The sequence below is a fragment of the Barbus barbus genome, assembly GCF_936440315.1.
Source record: "Barbus barbus genome assembly, chromosome: 31".
In the NCBI taxonomy this organism is placed as follows: Eukaryota; Metazoa; Chordata; class Actinopteri; order Cypriniformes; family Cyprinidae; genus Barbus; species Barbus barbus.
In genome coordinates, this window is record NC_136759.1 from 14,909,232 (window position 1) to 14,931,535 (window position 22,304).

The window sequence follows — 22,304 nt, forward strand, 5'->3', positions numbered from 1 at the left end:
GTTTCCGCTTTACAACACGTGTTTGAGGTGGATCAACCCGGCGCTCGGACTGCGCAGAAATACGCCTTTCCACCTTCTCTTAGTCATTTTATTGTGCATGCATTGATTATATTACAAATAATGTCGTTTTTTGTGGAGATTTAGAGGGTGGGGAAAATTAAATCATTCGTGATTAGTTAAAAAAAAAAAAATCCTTATCTATGCTATTTATAATTTCTAACAGCTGTATTGGCATGCTTGATTGAATCACTGCAGTTATTTATTTGTTTGTTGGTTGCTTCAGACATTAGGCTTTTGTCCTTAGAATATTAGACATGTTCTACAATATGCACTTTGTTTCCATTTGAAATGTTTTTACAGTTTTGATTCACAAAACATTAGGCCCACAAAGGTTTAAATTAAAAGTCCAGTTACGCTAAGTTGTTTCTTAAAGACTAGAAGTACTTGTTATATTATGAATAATTGTTTCACGGTTTGAAATCAGCTGAAAATCCAGTAATAGTTTGTTTTATGACAGGTTTCATTTCAGTATGGCAAAATGAGAATGTATGATCAAAAAAAACTGTATTATTATTACTGAGCAAAAATGGTAAAAATGTTCAATAGTCTTTTGTAGCCAAGGATTATGTACAGAAAATGACTGTCAAAAACAAACGTACGCTGAGAAATATTTACTGGAGTAAATTGTGTGACAACTAGCCCTGTTCTTGCTAAGTTAGTATTTAAAACGGTTTTATTGTTACCTATTTGGTTGTTAACATTTTCCAGTATCTCTTCTGTCATGAAGACTTGATGAGAACATATTTATTTTCAATTTCAAAGGAAATAATTATCTTGTCTGCTCATTTGAGCTGGACAAATAAACAAAATGATGATTTCCATTTTTGTCAGTCAAGCTTGAAGAAAATACAGTGGTACAGAAAGTATTCAGACCCCCTTAAATTTGTCACTCTTTGTTATATTGCAGCCATTTGCTAAAATCATTTTTTTTCCTCATTAATGTACACACAGCACCCCATATTGACAGAAAAACACAGAATTGACATTTTTGCAGATTTATTAAAAAAGAAAAACTGAAATATCACATGGTCCTAAGTATTCAGACCCTTTGCTCAGTATTTAGTAGAAGCACCCTTTTGATCTAATACAGCCATGAGTCTTTTTGGGAAAGATGCAACAAGTTTTTCACACCTGGATTTGGGGATCCTCTGCCATTTCTCCTTGCAGATCCTCTCCAGTTCTGTCAGGTTGGATGGTAAACGTTGGTGGACAGCCATTTTTAGGTCTCTCCAGAGATGCTCAGTTGGGTTTAAGTCAGGGCTCTGGCTGGGCCATTCAAGAACAGTCATGGAGTTGTTGTGAAGCCACTCCTTCGTTATTTTAGCTGTGTGCTTAGGGTCATTGTCTTGTTGGAAGGTAAACCTTCGGCCCAGTCTGAGGTCCTGAGCACTCTGGAGAAGGTTTTCGTCCAGGATATCCCTGTACTTGGCCGCATTCATCTTTCCCTCGATTGCAACCAGTTGTCCTGTCCCTGCAGCTGAAAAACACCCCCACAGCATGATGCTGCCACCACCATGCTTCACTGTTGGGACTGTATTGGACAGGTGATGAGCAGTGTCTGGTTTTCGCCACACATACCGCTTAGAATTAAGGCCAAAAAGTTCTATCTTGGTCTCATCAGACCAGAGAATCTTCAGGTATTTTTTAGCAAACTCCATGCAGGCTTTCTTGTGTCTTGCACTGAGGAGAGGCTTCCGTTGGGCCACTCTGCCATAAAGCCCCGACTGGTGGAGGGCTGCAGTGATGGTTGACTTTCTACAACTTTCTCCCATCTCCTGACTGCATCTCTGGAGCTCAGCCACAGTGATCTTTGGGTTCTTCTTTAACTCTCTCACCAAGGCTCTTCTCCCCCGATAGCTCAGTTAGGCCAGACGGCCAGCTCTAGGAAGGGTTCTGGCCGTCCCAAATATCATCCATTTAAGGATTATGGAGGCCACTGTGCTCTTAGGAAACTTAAGTGCAGCAGAATTTTTTTGTAACCTTGGCCAGATCTGTGCCTTGCCACAATTCTGTCTCTGAGCTCTTCAGGCAGTTCCTTTGACCTCATTCTCATTTGCTCTGACATGCACTGTGAGCTGTAAGGTCTTATATAGACAGGGGTGTGGCTTTCCTAATCAAGTCCAGTCAGTATAATCAAACACAACTGGACTCAAATGAAGGTGTAGAACCATCTCAAGGAGGATCCGAAGAAATGGACAGCACCCAAGTTAAATATATGAGTGTCACAGCATACTTGAATACTTAGGACCATGTGATTATTTCAGTTTTTCTTTTTTAATAAATCTGCAAAAATGTCAACAATTCTGTGTTTTTCTGTCAATATGGGGTGCTGTATGTACATTAATGAGGAAAAAAAAATGAACTTAAATGATTTTAGCAAATGGCTGCAATATAACAAAGAGTGAAAAGTTTAAGGGGGTCTGAATACTTTCCGTACCCACTGTATGTAACTGATTGATGGCTTATAGAACAATAGAGAAAGAATAGCCAAATTAGCTAGTATTGCATTTATGAATGCCTCTATTAATATTTAAAGGGCAAAAGTCACACAGAAACACACACACATGCAAACACACAAATAATGTGACGTGTTGGAACGCAAAACTGCTGCTTTGCTGAGCATTTGTCAGGGCCGTTAGGTCGAACACTCTTTAACCTTTATCTGAGGCCAAACAGACATTCTCAGCTGAGGGCCTCTTGGAAAAATAAACAAACTATACTGATCTGAGGCCCCCATTTGGAAGTAACAAGGCCCTGAATAGATTTCCTTAGACAGATTTCCTTCTTCTAGAGCATAAAGCAAAACATATCTGCATTTTCCATTCATACGGGCCACTTCCACACCATTAAACTCAGTGACAGTCCTCAAGTGCTCCTGTCTGCTCCTTGCTCGAGCATTAAAGGAAATCTTCTCTCACAAGGGAAACAAAATACCAGTGACTTGATTTTGTTGAAGGCTATTCTATTGTTTCACCGACCCATTTCTTAATAAAACATGTATTTCCTCTCATATGTGACGATAGCTGTTGGATTCTGTTCAAACAACAACATGGAAATGTTTCATGTGGTTTCTCAGCACATGTTTTGTTGAATTGAAAATATTGTTGAAATGTTAATGGGTAGATTGTTATCCCACTCAAAATAATCGCTACACAATTTTTCACAATCAATGACATTTCATGCAGTCCACCTAATCCTTTTGTGTACATAAATTAAGTTAAACTGAACAGTGGATTTCTAGTTCCCAGCATGCTTTGCAGGGGACTGGATTGGGGAGTAAATGTTGAATGTATTTATGTATTTTTAAGTAAATGAAAACATTTGTTAGTATTTTGTGTTCAGTTATCTTGAAGATTTAGAAGTAGTTCTGTCATGTTGGAGGGGTTTTTTTTTTTGGGGAAGAGAGGAGCTTAGCTTGTTGGCTAATAAATATTGAGAGTGAAAGGTGTTTTATCTGTTAGCATGCTACCATGTTTCATTGTTAGCAATCAACTGGAAGAATCTCAACAGAGTTAATTTGGTAAGTCTCATTTTTAGTGAGGTTTACTTAAGCTTTTTTCTTAAACTTCACTAAATAATGACTTGTCTTAGTAGACTTGTTATACAACCTTATGCCTATTATGTTGTGAAAGTTTTGACATTTTCTCATTTATGAACATGCCTACAAATTGTCGACACAATGTGTTGTGGAATACTTACAAAATTTCTATTACAATTATAAAGCTCGCTGGTCAATTTGATCTGCATGTTTCAAAATTAAAGGTAACTACACTGGCCCAAAATAACATTTTTGATATATTTTGTTTATCAGAAGAAACTTATGCTACACTGAAGGCATACAGTATATTTGATCAGTTTATACAGGACTGTTTTGCTGGAAATCGAAATCTGAGGCGCTTCCAGCATTGAGCTTTATTGTCATTCCGCTACATGTGGGGACATACAGTGGAACGAAATGTCGTGCCTCGCAGGACCACGGTGCTACATAAATACAGACATACAACAATGAAGTAAAAAACACTATAAACCTATACACAACTAACCTACTGACAGATTTAACTATAAGTATACTATATATAAGTATTTACCCTATACAAACTAAAAAATTTAAAAAAGATAAAAAATACAAACTATACGAATGCTTCACAAATACTGTACATGTGCAAAGAGAGACATTTTGAGTCAAGCAGCTGGTTGGGGAACAGTGCAGGATGATTTTTAGTGCATGAGCATGTAAACATACATATATATATTGCTGAGTCTTTTGTGGGATTGTGTACACGCAGCAGTGTGTGTAAAGTGTCCATAGTGCACATAGTGTTAAGTGTCCATAGTGTAAAGTGTCCATAGTGCACATAGAGGAGAGTGTGGTACTACAGGTGGTTTGTACAGGCCCACTCACCTGTGTGTAGCACACTTCGGATTGCACATGGGGGTCCATGTTTCAGGAGGTAGGGGTTTCAGAGGGGGGCGGGGTGATTTGAGTTCAGGGCTCTCACAGCCTGGGGGAAAAAGCTGTTGAGCAGTCTGGCGGAGCGGGCTCTGATGCTCCGGTACCGTCTTCCTGATGGTAGGAGCTGGAAGAGACTGTGGGAGGAATGGGTGGAGTCCTTCACGATGCTGTTGGTTTTGCTGGAGCATCATGTAAGGAAAATGTCCAGGATGGAGGGGAGAGGGGCACCGATGATCTTTGCAGCTGTGTTCACTGTCCGCTGGAGGGTCTTGCGGTCAGCAGCACTGCAGTTCCCGTACCAGACAGTGATGCAGCTGGTCAGCACACTCTCAATGGTGACTCTGTAGAATGTGGTGAGGATGGGTGGAGGGAGACTTGCTCTTTTCAGCCGGCGGAGAAAGTGTAGGCGCTGTTGTGCCTTTTTGGAGAGTGACATGGTGTTGGTGGTCCAGGTGAGATCCTCTGTGATGTGCCCCCCAGGAATAAGTATAGCACTAGTTTAAACTACAGCAAAATTCACAGAAGAGGTGCTTTTTCACACTTCTGTTTAAAATGTCAAATGTTTTAAAAATGGTTGATCATATTCAGTTTATGGAAAATGTTTTAAAAAGTTAAGCACAGTTTTATAAATCATGTGTTCTCATATTTATTTTTTTGTAATGTGTGCATTAATGTTAAAGGTTTGCTGTATTAACAGATTACCCTTTATATTAAGTTAATTTTAGCCAGTTGCAACTACATGTCAACTAACTGTCATTAATTTGGAACGTCATCTAACTTTCAGCAGATTATTAATAGACTGTTAAATTAGAATTAGTATAATTTGAAATGTTTTTGAAAAAACTTATAGTAAGAAGAATGTCTGTTGTTGAAGATACTCTAATGACTAGTTGACTGTAAACTTAGAATTAGTAGACTGTCTAAAATGGACTATCAACATAAAGTGTTACCTTATAACAGATGTTTCTGTTGTTTTTCATGTATGTGGTTTTATTGAATCAAGTTATGGTTAACTGACCCCAAACATAATGATCGTACCCAGATTTCGAACCAAAAAACAGGGTTAAATTGCAGTTGGTTCGTGTGTTGACTCGGGAAGTTTATCAAAAGCAATATGAGGAGAACTATTAACAGTCCCTCAGTTAGAGACAGACTGATAGTGCAGTAATCCAGAAGCTTCTATGGGAAAACACAAACTCTCAACAGAAGAAACCACTGGTGTGCTGTCTGATCACAACCTAGGCTACGACCTCACATACCACAGCAACCCACGAGCTCCAGCCAAGTTCAACACTTGAGCGAGATTAAAAAGAAGGATAGGAGGGGAGAATGAAAGGGGTAGAGAAAATATTGATATGTTCAATTGGACAATCCCTTAGGCTTATAGTCTTGGTCTGTGAAAATTTGCCTTCCCAGCGATATAAGTTTTACCAGGGCGTGATCTTTCTATATCAGATTCATGCCCCAAACAAAGAAAATGCTGCATGTTCTGCTACCAAAGAGAGAGAGAAAAAAATATAAATCATTGGAATTAATAAATGTGTTTTATATAAATATAAAACATATATTTATTCCCAAAAGACCGTGTTAAACTTATTTATATCTTCCCATCACCACAGAAACATCCTTATGCCATGATCAAGACCATTGATGTCAGTGTCTCCTTGAAACAAACCCTGTTTTTGTGAAGACTCTTTTGCGCACATATAGCACCCTAGATGTCTTCTGCTCCCTGCCCTTGAGCCCCTTCACTCCTCAGACATTCACAGCCACTACCCTTGTGTTTTACAGACAATAGCCCCTCTCATTCAAGCAGACAACTCCAAAAAACATTCCCCAGGGTCCAGAATGGAAAAAAATTACTTCTTTCCTGCTTCCTTCCTGTCGTTGAAGGAAAAGCGTGATTCTTTCCACTACTTCAAGAAAGGAAGACAATGATATGTGGGATTCACCGATATTAATCATTCTGATGGGTTATCATCAATAAACCCATTGTCTAATAAACTGATTGTCTATTGTAAGTTACAACTTATGGTAACAAAATAGCAGTTGTGGTTTTTGCTGATAAAAAAGGACTAACAGGCCGAACAGGACTTGGACTCTTCAGTGCTTTTTTTCTCCTAGACATGTGAATGGTGCTAATTGCAGAACAACATGTTGTGGTAGGCAGAGCTGTGGATCCTTTAATGGACTGAAAAGAGAGACCTGTTTGCACCATATGCTTGTCTAAATTTTGTATTCATCTTGTCTTTAAACATACTCATATGGCATTTTACAACATTATTTATTAATAGTAGTAATTTAAAAAAAATCTTTATTTTGTGAATACCTCAATTATATTTATTTATTTCTGTAAATGTAAAACCCAATTGATGTTATGTTTATAAAATTATACCTTGGCACTTACACTCCAAACCCAGAAAGGGACTTTAGCCACACTCAAAAATGTAGATGAGTTTGTTTCTTCATCCAAACAGATTTGGAGGATTTTAGCATCACTTGCTCAACAGTGGATCCTCTGCAGTGAATGGGTGCCGTCAGAAGTCCAAACAGCTGATAAAAACATCACAATAATCCAAAACACAACTCCAATCAATCTTTTAACGTCTTGTGAAGCAAAAAATATATGTGTTTGTAAGAAATAAATACATCATTAAGCCGTTTTAACTTTGTCGCTTATGAACAAAATACTAGTCCATCCTGCTATATCACCCTGCAGCCCAAGACTGGTTGCCCACTGAAGCTAAGCAGGGTTGAGTCTGGTCAGTACCTGGATGGGAGACCTCTGGTGAAAACTAGGTTGCTGGTGGAAGAGGTGTTAGTGAGGCCAGCAGGGGGTGCTCACCCTGTGGTCTGTGTGGGTCCTAATGCCCCGGTATAGTGACGGGGACACTATACTGTCAAAAAGCACCGTCTTTCGGATGAGACGTTAAACCGAGGTTCTGACTCTCTGTGGTCATTAAAAATCCCATGGCACTTCTCGTAAAGAGTAGGGGTGTAACCCCGGTGTCCTGGCCAAATTCCCTCTACTGTCCTTTGTCTATCATGGCCTCCTAATAATCCCCATACACTTGATTGGCTCCATGACTCTCTCTCCTCTCCACCTGTAGCTGGTGTGTGGTGAGCGCACTGGCGCCGTTGTAGTGTGGCTGCCGTCGCATCATCCAAGTGGATGCTGCACACTGGTGGTGCTGATGAGAGACCCCCCCCACATGATTGTAAAGCGCTTTGGGTGTACAGCAATACACAATAAAGCGCTATATAAATGCATCATTCATTCATTCATCCATAATGTATCTTCCTATTTAACTCTATTCAAACTGTAACTTCTTTTTGTAAACTGTTATATGAAAACATATTTGTGCTTTCATGAAATAATGCATTTGGATTGATATTGTGCTATATAATGCAATTTCATTGATACATTTTTAAGTGGGCCTATTCTATTCTATTATATTCTATTCTATTCTATTCTATTCTATTCTATTCTATTCTAGTTTATACTATGGAATGAAGAATGCATTTCAGGAAAACCAAACTAATTGGTAAAACTTTGGTAACTTGAAATAGATCTAATTTTACTAATGATACATAAAGTTATGTAAAATGTGACCAAATGAATTTGCATCTCTTGTTTTTCGTCAGCAGAGCACCACCACACTCTCCTCCAGGTGTGCAAACATTGCCTGAGGTCTCCAGAGCATAGCTGTCAACATCATACTCACAAACTACAGCCAGCAACCTATTACTTTGACAAAATACTGCCTTTACTTCAAACTGAGCTCTGAAACTAAAAATGAGCATCTCAAAAGGGATTTGACTTGGTGGGTCATGTGAGGGAATAAACCATGTCGAATTGATTCTCGACTTTAGTCCCACAGGAAATCTTCATTTTCAAATACATATTCCTTGGTTTGTCTCGTAATTAGTTCTCAGCAGTAGATCATTGGATGGATGATCAGATTACAGGCTCTCCGAATCTGTTTTTCATCCACTAATGGTAGACAGTTAAAAAAAAGTCAATTTAGAAACTACTTAAAAAGCCAACTAAAAGTCTCATTATCAAGAACAATAGCATTTATAATGACCGTTGATAAATATAGAAAGCACTGGTTAAGACTTCAGGCTCCATCGCCTGAATAAATATCAGGCCCAGCTATTGCTCATGCGCTTAGATTGCATGTCAGAAAATATATGTCATATACTTCAGGAGACACCTCCCATGTCTCTTGGCCAGTCAGCAGTAACTAAATGTATTATCATGAGGAAACAAACAATATTGTATATACTGTACACTGACACTAGAAAGTTTGTGAACCCCTATGCTTTCTCTGTATTACCGCATACATTTTACAGACATAGTGATCAGATCTTACCAGTTAAATGATCATTTTATTAGTTTTATTAATTTTATAGAACAGCCCTTCTGAAAAAATATAACACCAACATTTAGTTTTAAATGAGAATTTCTGGCTTGTTGTTGTTATTGCCGATAATTTTATGTTATGACCAACATGTGCTAATTATTCATATACACATGGAATCAAATATCTTAATATGAATATTACAAATATTAATATAAATATTTTATACGTTTTTAATAAATGAAAAATAAAAAAAAATTACTCAAATTATGAGTACAATATAAATATACTATACAGTACAAAAATTATATTCACTTTGAGATTTGCTAAAGTATTTTCCAGCAAAACACCTGCATAATGCTGATATGATAATAATATTTTCACTTTATAAATGTTCGTGAATACCGCGTTTCATGTGCAGTAGCAGACCGTGTGGCATACAGGGCGCAGCCCACTAGGCCCCTCCCTCTCATCTCTCTGCACGTCAGGCGCGCTCAGTGCAAACATCTGCCCTCTGATGATCTACAGGAGACTTCAGCTCTCCGGCGCACTCATCTCTGATCAGGGAGACATGACCCTCCGTTATATCGCGCTCTTGATCGTGGGACTGAGCGTCCTCGCGTGCAAAAGTAAGTCAAAGTTTCAAATTGAGCATGACAGAATCAGGTAAATAGTCAAAATGTATGCCAGGAATAGTGTGATATAAGCTGTGTCGTTCATTCTTGTGCAAAAGTGCGAGATGTTTTCCTCATTCATAGTAAATTAATGAGAACATTGTAGATGTAATGCATTTTCATTATAAAGGCTGAACACAATTCATGCTGCATGTGAGGTGATACAAGCTCAACTCTTCAAATAGTGTAGGCTACTTGGTATGACTAATTAATTGTTTTTAAAGCAAATTCACTTGTTCTTCATATCATTAAATATTATTAATATCAATATTCTATATGTTTTTAATAAATGAAAAATGAAACTAAAATTACTAAAATTCTATGAGTACAATACAAATATACTATACAGTACAAAAATGATATTCACTATGAGATTTGCTAAAGATTACATTTAAAAGCGTTATTAAATTATTATTTAAATTTTTTTGGGAAAATGAACGTCATCTAAATATGAAATAAACATGTACATAAAATATCCAATCAAGCAATATCTAATATTGGCCAATATGTATAAATCCTGAAACTGAAGCACAACAGAAAATCCAGCAGCAATAATTCAACCCTAAGTACACAAGTCTTGAAGCAGAAGATTTTTTTTATTGTTTTGAAAAATTCGCAAAATTTCTGAATTTTGAAACCCGGCCTTAACCCAGCAGAAATGTTGTGGAAGAATTTGAAAGAAGACGTTTATGCAGGGAAGCCTGACAACGTCACTGAATTGAAGCAGTGTTTGAAGATGAATGGGGCAAATTCCTTCAGGCTGATGTGAAATTTATGCAGAAATTTCTTAAGGGTTGACAAACTTTATGCCTGAATAGTTTCCAGCAAAACACCTGCATAATGCTGATATGATAATAATATGTTCACTTTATAAATGTTATAAATGTTAACTTTGTAAACAAATCTGAAGAAAGTATTCAAGTACATTTTAACGTAATAGCCAACACTTCGCATAACATTAAAAGAAAGTGAAAAGAATTGTGCTTTCAGATATTTCTAAGTAGTGAGAATTCATCTTGATTTTTTTTTCAGTAATTATAGCTATTTAAAGTCAAAAAGTTAAATTAGCTTACATTTAATGATCTTTAAAAGCCATATTATTTAATTAATTTATTATTTTTTATGTATTATTATTTTTAATAAACTATTTTCTTTAACATTTTAACACTTTCATAATTCTGTAATTTTTAAAAATATTCTTTAATTTAGTAGACGAAGACACAAACAGTGTTATAAACACTGTAAAAATATTTTTGGAGTACGTTTTAAACCAAAATGCTATTTCAGTTTTTCTGCTTCAAATCTTCATGTTTGTTTAATGTGTTGCTTGCTGACTTTGTAATTATTTGTAACAATTTTTGAGTGAAAATTGTTTCAACATCAAATGATTTTCAATGTGGGTAAAACAACATTATTGTAACATTATCTAAAAGTGAAGGAGCCTGCTTATGTTCATTGTCAGGCGATGTTCATAACTGGAGGAGCTTCAGTCAGAACACTGAAAGGAGTTGTGTTGAGGACACAGTAGCAGGTTATATCTTTCTCTTCACAGACCACGGGACTGTGGTTAGATAACATTAGTGACTGTTTACCACGAGGTGATCTAATTTATAATGAAGCACTGGATCATAACTTGAGCGGATGTGTTTTGTAAATCATGTTGAATATATGATGGAGTGACCTATTACTTTAGCACATTCTTGTATAATTAGACATGAGGATCGACAAAGAAGGAACTGCATCCCCACCAATGGCATTTTCTTTGTTCAGAAGCATCTGTTATGATGTGTGAGTTCATTGTCAGACATTGTTTCCATTCACCCTTTAATCTTCCTCACTGTTTCTTCATTTTTCCTTATTCTTTTGTGTAAATATCCCCTCTTCCGTTGACCACCATTCATGCTTTTCCTTATTGAACTGACCTCCTGCTTTTGTCTGTCTCCTTTCCTGCACACCTTTCTAGCTCTGACCTAATCTGTAGTAGCTCAGTACATCTGTCTGCCTTTCTGAGAATATGAGTCACAAACTGCTCTAATCATATAGGTGCTTTAACTTATATATTTTTCAGTATATACCAAAAACCTTTACCAAAAAATAGACTCTGAAATGCACTAAAACACTTTTTTTTCAATTCAGGACATTTGTAACAGCTTACATCATTGTTTTTTATATAAAAAAACAAGGGCCTATATAGATCAGTTGTCTAATATAAATGGATTTGGTCTGTTTTGGGGAATTAGATTTTTATCTGTCTAATATTATCCAGAACTGTCCCTATAATTCTAAATGCACAGGACTATTCAGCATGTGTAGCCCATAGTTAGGGCCATTTTAGAGTTACTTACTTCAAATTGGCTAAATCCATCACTGAGCAAAACAGATAATGCATGAGATCAAATAGAATATATTCAGAGATGTTTAATAGGCAACAAGTGTTGTTTTTTTAGCAATATTGTTCTCCTTCCCTACGGTCACATTTCTAAAGAGATTAGTGACTACTTTGTATGAACACGTTCTCATATATGGTGTGTGTTAGGGTTTTGCAGCTGTCTTGTTTTACTGTGTCAGATTTTGTGGGTTTGAACACGGCCTGTGTGAAGTGCACGCAGTGAACAAAGCTTCTGTGAGCGGAGCCGCTTTTATGTGCGTGGTATGAAGACCCTCTCTGAGTCATTGAAAGACTTACAACACTTGGATCTCAACATTTTAGATGATAAAAGAAACAAAGTGCCTTTCTGGACACCATCTAATTAAGGGTTAAAGGCCATTTTCTATCTCAGGATTATGTCTTCGTATGTAGTTGTACATACATGTAATGAAGTAAGCATCTTTAAAGCATGCAGCAGTGCTACTGTTGAAATAGTCTTTAAAGTGTAGCCTATTAAAGTAGCCTACTCTTTTATGTAAAACAGCTGTGGAATTATACTTTTAAATAGTTGTCTCCATCCTATGTTAAATCTCTTGAGATTGAAATAGATGCATTTATTTATGCTAGTGGTAGTAAAAGTACTAGTCAACATGAGACTTGATTCTGATTGGCTCATCACGCTCTTCACCTTGACCCATGGCAATGTTATCCGTTTATCCGGGTAACTGAAACTGCCATTACTTTCATATCTCTTGTATTACTCGCATCTCTTTTCTCATTCAAACCAATTAAGATTATTTAATAATTTGAGCTAAAATCGATGTTTCATGTCCCCATATTTATTCATTTTGGTGATTAGCCATGTAATTCACTCCTCACTTAATAATATGTTGCGACAATGATTTACAACTTCAATATAATATGTTTGATCCAAACTGATTTTTCGGGGGCAGTCTTTAGAGCATTATTTTATTTAATTCACAGTCTGTGAAGTTGAAAAGTTAACTGTGGCATAGGCATGACCACTTCAGATATGACCGCACCCTCTGAGCTTGTTGTGCTTGGATTCCTGGCTTAAAGTCACTTTCCCTTTTCAGAATGAGCATACAGTTAACCTTGTGGAAGAACCAATCAGAGAGAATCATTGTGAAGCACATGTCATGAATGATATTTGCTGCATGCCTTGCATTTAGTGTGAGCTACAGTACAGTGAGTCTGCAGTGTTTGTTGTTGATGAGAGGCATTCTGGGTCTGAGCCCTGGTTTATTTGAGTGATGGATAGCAGCTGACCGTCCATTAGTGTCCAATCACTGTGCACGACTGAGAGTCATTTCCTCTTCATACTGCTCTCTGTCTCTGCTCAGACCTAGAGCTTTTCCAGTGTGGCCTCTTTGCCACTCTGTTTCCAGGAATAACCTGCATGCTTATAATGCCTGGGATATGCATTGCTTTTTTGTTCTATCCATATCAATCCTCTAAATATCTGTCCTTATAACAGAAGAAGAATTCTGCTCCTGCGTATGATATTCTGTGTCTATCAGTGTTTTATAAATATGTGTCTGGGTAATGCAGTATTGTTGAGATTAGGCTGACAGTATCCAGATCTCTTTAAGCGGAAAAAAGCCCTGCACTCTTGTTAAGCTATTGCTATAAACTGAAGTTAGGCATGTTTTGAGGAAAAGTCTTTATTGCATTGACAAGTTGCTTTCCCATTTTTTTTTATTATTTTGTTTTGATGAGGAGATATCATATTTATTTTTGGTGACATTAATGGCACAAAATTTAAATACATAGGCCTACATAATGTTGTACTTGCTGTTCTTTTGTCAAGAGCATTTGATTGATCTAAATACAGTAAGTAAGCAGACTTTATAAACTTTGCCATAGCTAAAAGTTTCTGTAAAGGCATGGTGCTTATCAGCTCGCAAAAGTGTTGACCATTAATGTAATACATTCATTTCCCAGAAAGAGAATAAAGCTGCTTCAGAGAGAGTGAGTGCATATGAGAGAGAACAGATCAAGATAATTGTGACTTTAAACTCTTTCCTAATGATGGTAGATGCTATTGAACTCTGTAAGTGACCAGTGAGATAAGAGGCTCCACAATGCTTTTGCGGCTGGATTTATTAATGTTTGATTCGTTGCAGCTTAGTCATTTCCAAAAAAAGTGAATGTATTTTTCCCCCCTCCATCAGATATGGCACATTTTATAATATTTCAAGCATTGCAAACGTTTTTAATTTGAAATTAGGAGTATGTGTAAAACTAATGGTTTGTGAAAACATTATATTAAAATGACATTGACTGTACACTTTAAAGAATTAAAGCACATGTTAATGACATGATGATCAAGGAAATCAGATATCGTTGGGTTTTTGGATATCATCATGTGAGCTGTGTGTGAAGGATTTTCCAGAATTAAATATGATCATTAGCAGTTATTCAGGATATCAAATATAATATTAAAAAATAATAAAAAATACTGATCAGTATGTTTGTTTCCCAAAATCAGTTTATCGTTTAAATAAAAATAACTAGAACTAGAACTAGAAAAAAAACAAAAAAACTATTTGCTAGTGTGCTAAGAAAAAAAACTTTATTCAAGTTATATTCTGTAAAACAAATATTAATATTTATGCAGTTTATCTTTCAAACTTTACTCAAAAACAAGACAAAAATACTGATTAAGAGATTTGTTTGCGGTGCAGCTAAAGCTGTTTAATGTCACCAATCCTGACTTCAGATCTCTGGACACGTTCCCATACTGCGTTCACTCTTCTGCACGTGGGTCCCAGCAAACAGCTGCCCACACCTGGCATTCAAACAATCACAGAACGTGCTTAAGTTCAGGTTTCAGACTGCGAGTCCTGCCCACCCCCACAACAGCAGCTCTCCTGCTGGGTTACAGCAGTGAGCCATATGATTCACTCTGATTGCTCAAACACAGAGTCTGCCTGTGAGTGGCTGTGATATTACCTTTTATGACCAGCACATACTATTTGGTACAGTCAACTTTTGGGAATGTGGCTGATAATGAATGGTCACGCTCATTATACATAGTTCTGGATCACATAACCTGTAGAGGTTAGTCTTGTAATAGAGACGTCAATCACTGTCTACTTCGATGAATAGATCATAGAACACTTTTCTTTATGGATTATTGAAGATATTTTTTTATGCTCACCAAGGCAAATGAAGGCAAATGGAGGTTTCAAAAAGTATTGAATAAAAGGGTGCCGTTAATTATGGCCAAACATTTATTTCATAATGATATTTCCCCCCCATTTTAAATTCTTATTATCCAATGAAAGGTTAGATTTTAGAATTTTTTTTTGAAGGTGAATTTTTTAAATAAAAGATTATGGCCCGGTTTCACAAACGGGGTTTAGCTTAAACCAGGACTAGGCCTTAGTTAAATTAAGATATATAAGCAACTTTTACAAAAATGCCTTTAGAAGAAAACATTAAGGTGAAATTCTATGAGACATTTTAGTGCATGATGAAGATAAACTGAATGTAAAGGCAGTTTCAGTCTTCCAAACTCTCTAACTTTGCATTATTGATAACCTGACTGAAGACAGATGAAAGACAGGTACCTTCCATCATTTCCGTCTTTGAATCTGAAGACACTAACTGTCCCTTTCAACAAACACTTTGAGAAAAAAGCATTTCAAATCAATTTGTCAATTTTAAAGATTGGAGGGTTTAAGAAGCATCCTGTTCCATCTGCAGACCTTTCTTAAAGGGATAGTTCACACAAATATTAAAAAATGTTTTGAACTCATATGATTTCATTTCATCTGTGGAAAATTAGAAGTTTAGCCAAATATCCAAGCTGCTGTCTTCCATGCAAGATCCTGGTATTCACAGCCAACCATTAAATCATGATACGACATAATAAACAAAGTCAAGTGGGTTTCAAACGACAGCAAATTACAAAAAAAAAGACATAACGTAACTTCTTCTCTGGTTTCAACCCAAAAATAATTCCCAATTTAATCCATCCTCAGAACATTTGCTTTACTTTGGGGACATGAGATGCATATTGTGGTCTGAAGACAGAACTCTTCAATTTACAAAAGTCGGTTGGGCCTGCAGGCCTGCCCGCTGGGAACTCAGAAGGCCTGAATGCGGCTCTTGTTCTGGAGGTCTGGAGGCTGCGTCGAGGCCTCAGAGGAACTGCACTCTGCTCAGCTCTGGCCATGTGCCACAGTCTAACTGCTTCTAACATGCTGCAAACCCTAGCTACTTTAACTCAGACAGTAAGAACAAATCATGCAAATCAAACTACAGCTTTCCACTTAAGTACATCTAAATGTGCAGCAATATGTATGATTATGTATGTGAGTATAAAAACACTCTGAATGCTTATGAGCTGTGGGAAAAATCAGTTTACAGCTGTTCCGTTTGCTCGACTTACACATTGAATGGGTTACAGTTCATGTGTCTGCAGTGGATTGTCATTTTAAATGGATCTGAGTTGTATTAATGGATCAAGTTACATCAATATAATGTTTGCAGATGTGGGGTGAAATCAAATAATTCACGCCACTTAGGTTGGTGGTTTGACACTTGTGGCTGGCGTAGTACTGCAGGGCATGATACGTCATTGTAGTTGTACATAAGTCTTAAGTTTGTTTGGAGTTCATTCAGAATATTTTGTTGGCAAGTCATATTTTAAAATGTATACTTTAGAAATCTAAATATTTTCAGGGCACGGCCGAATGATTTTAAACAGAACCGCAGGGCAATTTGGCAGAACATCAGTTTGTCAGCATACAAATCCAGAGCCCAAACTATTTTTATGTTTGTAAATCATGTTCTGTTGAATTTGCTGTCTTAGTATCACTGTACTCCACAGCTTGGAGCCAGATTTGAACAGCCTTGGTTTAATGCTCAATATGAAGGCTGCATGGTGGCAGTTAAGTAAACTGGCATTGTGATTGACCTCATTTTTGTGGTTTTCTGAAACTATTTAACATTTATGTGCTCTTAAAATAAAGCTCTGGATCATCTTGTGCAGGAGATTGGGATGGAGATTATGAGTAGTGGATGGTAAGGCCAGAGGGTGATTGTCCTCTGAATAGGGATACTGTCTTTCAATAGCCCTTAAAAAGTGAAACACACACAACTGGATATTTAATTACAAATAATCACATGGCAATGAATCAAGATCTGAAACCTATAGAGCTGCCTAGTAAGGAACCTAACAACTGATCAAATTAGAAAGCCCTACATAGGCAACACTATGTGAGAGACTCTACTTTTAGTTTCCATAATTTGACATCATAATTTTGCTAAACTAACAGTAGATAGTAGAATAAGAATGAAGATACACACTGGGTAAAATGATCAATTTTGAATATACTGAAAATTTAAGCTAGACCCACATAGCACAAGCGGATTGAAAGATGAATGAATGGATGGATGAAACTTTTTATCAATACTTGTCTGTATGGAATGGAAAAAAGTTCCTAATTCACAATTATAACATGTTGTAATGCATTTTGGAATTGGCTTGTTTACACTCGTCTGGGAAATCAGACTATGAATGGCTCACATTAAACTGGGTAGGAGAAAGTGTTTTAACATTTAAAAAAATACACACTTGGCCAAAAAGACAGAAATTCTTTTGAAAAAAAGTTTTTATTTGATTACACACAAGACGGATAAACATATTAGTAAGAAATGGAGATGGCAGTGGTTTAAAAGCAGACAGCTAAGAAGGATTTCAGGCTCAAAAACCATAATGCTCACATGAATAGCTCAGCCATGTGATCTGATTTTTGAAACAGATCCCTGTCTGTCTCTGACAGGAGGCCAAATATAAGTAAGAAGTGTTGATTTATGTGCTGTGGCTTGCTATTATAATGAGAAATCTGCATTTATCAAGTAATTTCATGGGCTCTTCAGACACAGTAGAGTAATTTATGAGGCTCCCAACCTCGTAACCTCTGTAACAAAGACCCCTCCGTGTTCTTATCTCAAGATTCATGACCTGAGAAATAGTTTTGTCATTGTGAATCCTTCATATATCCTGATCTGGTGCAGGCGTGCCTAATCTCTGTAGAATGGTGCCTCCTTTCCCACTTGCAAGTGAAACAGACACTTGTGGGGTTAGTGGCTGATGACAGAGCGTGAATTGTGGAGCGTCTGGCTTGTGGGACAGAGGGTGCTCCATAATGGTCATCTTGTCCAAGCCATCATATGGCCAAAGATGCCAGGCATTCCTCAGAGACTTCCCTCACTGTTTCCCTGCTCCCCAACTAGAGTCTTGTGTGCCCCTGGTTCTTCATTCTGGACTTTTGCCATAAGTGTAAGTCTTCCCCAGCGATACATACCGCCACAAATCCCTCTAGATGGTTCTTTACGCAACATGTCAAATCCTCATCCACTGGCACCTTCTCACCTTTTTGCTGTAGACCTAAAACCATTAACGTGTTTTCTGAAATTCACAGCTGGCTTCAGAATGATTTCTGAAGGATCATGTGACATTGAAGACTGGAGTAATGGCTGTTAAAAATTGAGCAAATTATATTATGCTTGCATCTGAGCTATGATTATTTTCTGTGCAACAAAATGCAAGTTCTTTTTATTTCTAAACTGTTAGATTATTCCATCAGCAGTCTTTCTGGGTGGGTAAATGCCACTTGGGCCATTGTGTGGCCTCTGCCCCTGCTCATGTTACCCAATTTGTTAGAGCAGGTGAAATGTCTTCGTGGTAGTGCTATAAACTTGAGTTTACTGGTTTAAGTAGCTCAGAGACCGATTTTAGTAGTTACTGTAACTATAAGAAATACTTTTTTACCATTATAATAATAAATGCACTGCAAACATGCAACCTTCTGTGAATCAGTGTGCACTTTTTATGCTAAAAAACTCCTGATCTTTAGTTCAAACACTACATTCATGTCTGTTTTTGATTGTGGACTTCCTTCCATCTTGATGTAGCCCCAGGGACGTTTTACAGGCTTGCAGGGATCCATTTGCGTCCATGAAGTGAAGCAGGTTGTAAACAGCCACTGGCTCATGCTTTGAAGCCCTTCGGCTATTAGCTAGAGAACAGGGATATATGTTCCTCAGGGAGCTGATGTTGACAAGGAAAGGCAGCTTCTTCCTTAATTTATGCAACTAAATAATTTATGGGGTTTCCTGAAACACCCATCTCTGCTGATCACGAAATCTAAGAAGCCTTTTAAGGCCTGTATGAATGTTTCCTTCTCAGGCAGACACAACAGCTCACAGTCTTGAGCCAACAGGAATGCGCTGTTTGAATCAATTAACTGCTTGAGATTTATCTTGGCATGTAAATGTGAAAAACTTGAAATGCAATCAGTGTCTGATTCAGAGAGTGATTTAATGAACCCTCTGATCATCTTCTTTTTAAGAGATTTGTATAGATCTAGTGACTGTAATGAGTTTTCGGGACAAACTGACAATGATTTGCAATTTATGTACATTATGCTTTTCTGCTGAGGATGGTTTGGCAAGAGCTCTTCTGATATTACACTACTGCATTACAGTGGGTCACCAATACTTGACTCTCCAGTAGTAAACTGAGGTTTCTGTGTTTAGACAAACGTGGGTCTAATAGATCACACTTAGGAAATACAAAAATGTTTCTGAAAGCAATTTTACATACAGAATGAGTGTTTCTTCAACTATTGGCACTTTTGGCCCTGTGGACTTTTAGAAAATAAACTCTCTTGAAAAGCTTTCCACACTTTGACTAGTTTATTTAATGTGTCCATTAGCAGAAGGTCTTTTTTTTCTGAAAGTAATTTCCACCACAGCATCATTTCAACCACATCTCAAATTATGTGTTGTGTTTTAACAGCATTTTTGTAATAAAATAGATGATTTCTGGAAGGCTAATTTCATAGCTGGCATTTTAAATATATACACTACAATACTGTCACACATTCTGAAATGACAACATTACAGCTGAACTTGAAATGACACTCAAATAAAAATATTCTGTTCACAAGTGATATTTACTGTTTTTCACACGTCTCATATTTATTCTCAAGCCCTTTGTTGACGCCCTTGTGTCCGTGACAGCCATAATAACTAATCATTTCTTAACATTCCTTAGCAGAAGCTAGAAACAGCAGTTTATAAAGTTTAAAATAAAGATATTTCTCTTACACAAATGCTTTGATTCACTTCAGAAAGCCTTTATTAACCCCCCCAGAGCTGTGTGGAGTACTTTTTCTGATGGATGAATGCACTTTTTTTGGGCTTCAAAATCTCGACCACCATTCACTGCAATTATAAAGCTTCAAAGAGCCAGGACTCTTTTTATATATATATATATATATATATATATATATATATATATAAGTCTGATTGTATACAACTATATATAAACTTATGATGGCTTGAGGGTGAGTAAACCATGGGGTAATTTTCATTTTTGGGTGAGCTATGCCTTTAAATAGGCTCATTCAGATGTATTTTGTAACTCAAGGGTTCTGTGAGTTTTCTCCCGGTCAGACCAGTTCTCTCTGTGATCTTCTGTTTAGATAATTCTGGCCTCCAGATTATGAGACTTCCAGTTTTTCTGTCATCACAACATTCCATTTCTGGAGATTAAAAGATGTTTAACTTAACAAACGTTTTTTATCTTTAATGCAGTGTCTTTAATAACTATCCGGCATACTTGTGTGTCACATGGTAAATGCCGCTTCTTTGGCACACTGGGAGGCTTGTGATGCAGAATCCAGCATCATGCCACTTTCTAGTGCACCAAAAAAGGAATGGGCCACTCTCTAGTGCTCCGTCACGTCGGGTTACTGGCTATCTTTAGAGCTTAGATCTGCTTAACCAACGAGAGATCTCTATTGCGTATCCCATACTTCTCAGGGCAAGTCATCACAATCAGTACAGTATAAATTATGTCCTGCTGCTTGTTCCCATACCCCAGAAATCAGCAGCTATTTTTGCTGCTATTTTAGCATGATTCGTCTGAGACGTGGGAAAAAGGGACAAAAGGGAAGTGGAGGTTCATGGGAGGATTCTTGGGAAAAAAGTCCACAGAGATCATTGCTAATACACACCAGAGATGAAGTCCATTTGTTATGATTGTTGAGTTTTTATGTGTGTGTTTGTGAGCTCAGTCAGATGCTTCTTGAAAACCAAACAGAACTAACTAAGTGCACTGTTTACCCTTTTAAATCTCTGAGGATGTTGCGGGGGGCAACAGGCTGACGTGCCATGTTGTAGGTGGCTGGTGTGTGTGACACCCTGGGAGTGTGAGACGGAGTTTAACAGCTGCGTTTGTATGTATTATCTCCACTTGAGAGGAATAATAAAACAGTCCATCTCACAGACAGTACAGTTTTGCAAGGTCACATCAGCTCCAGCTTACTCACTGTAAGATTTTGGGCTTATAAATAGTGATTATGTTCTCATTACTTTAACTTTGCCATAAAACTGCTGTAAAGATCTTGCGTCAACATAAAAGCTTTGTATCACATTTGGCTCAGTCTCCTCTTCTGAAGGCCTTCCAACAGTCTGTCCATGTCATTCAGCAGCCTGGACTGAAGTATAGGAACTCCACTCTAAACCCATTAAAGCCTTTTAAAAGAAACTCTGAACCTTAGGTCTGGGCAATAAGTAGCTAGGAAGAAGTGCCTGCCGTTTGTGCTTTAATAGAGAGTCCTACTCACCTCCATAGCACACCTGCTGTTACTGGTGAGGATGCATATACGTAGACAGAACTGGTTTTTATACACATGATAATAGGCTTAAAGACTGCTTTTAAGTGTTGTCCTAGAGATAAGCTAAGTTTTGCTAGGCTAGCCTGAATGCTGGACCAATGAATTTAAATGAACAGTGGCTGTGTCTCATTCAGAATAGTGCCTAAGACTGGAATTAGTGTGTCTCAAATTATTGAAAAATTAAAGGTGGTTTGCTATTTCTAATGTGCATTTTTATAAAAAAAAAAAAAAAAAACTTTCTCAACAAACTTTTCCAAAAGGTTGCCATTGTATTGTTTTATTCATGAACCAGTAACACATTTTAGGGTCATAAAATAATAATAATGATAATAATACAATTAATTAAAACATGTTTCTAAGGAACGTTACTCTTATAAGATTTTTAAATCGTATTTAAACATAATTATATTTAAAAACTCTGCACTTTAGTTTTGTAATTTTATTTTGATAACATTTGAATAAAATATTAATTTAAGTTTTGTGGATTAAATTTAATAACAACAGTTCATTAAAATGTGTTTTAAGGAACATCACTCAATCAAGAGATTATTTTATACATTTATCCATTTATAAAAACGTTTTAATTTATAAAAATCTCTTTAAAAAAAACTATGCAGCACTTTGTTTTTTGATTTCTCTATTTTTGTTCAAAGTTTTCTGAAT

The 22,304-nt window shown here is 36.9% G+C and overlaps 1 protein-coding gene across 2 annotated transcripts in view; it reads left to right on the forward strand.

Moving 5' to 3' along the window:
* Positions 1–9,302: 9,302 nt before the first annotated feature.
* Positions 9,303–22,304, forward strand: part of LOC306851831 (cell surface glycoprotein MUC18-like) — a 29,784-nt gene continuing 16,782 nt past the window's right edge. For both annotated transcript variants that reach the window (XM_079388283.1, XM_079388284.1), the window contains exon 1: positions 9,303–9,506. In XM_079388283.1, the coding sequence (XP_079244409.1) occupies positions 9,395–9,506 (112 nt within the window). In that variant the 5' untranslated portion in view covers positions 9,303–9,394. The remainder of the gene's footprint in view (positions 9,507–22,304) is intronic.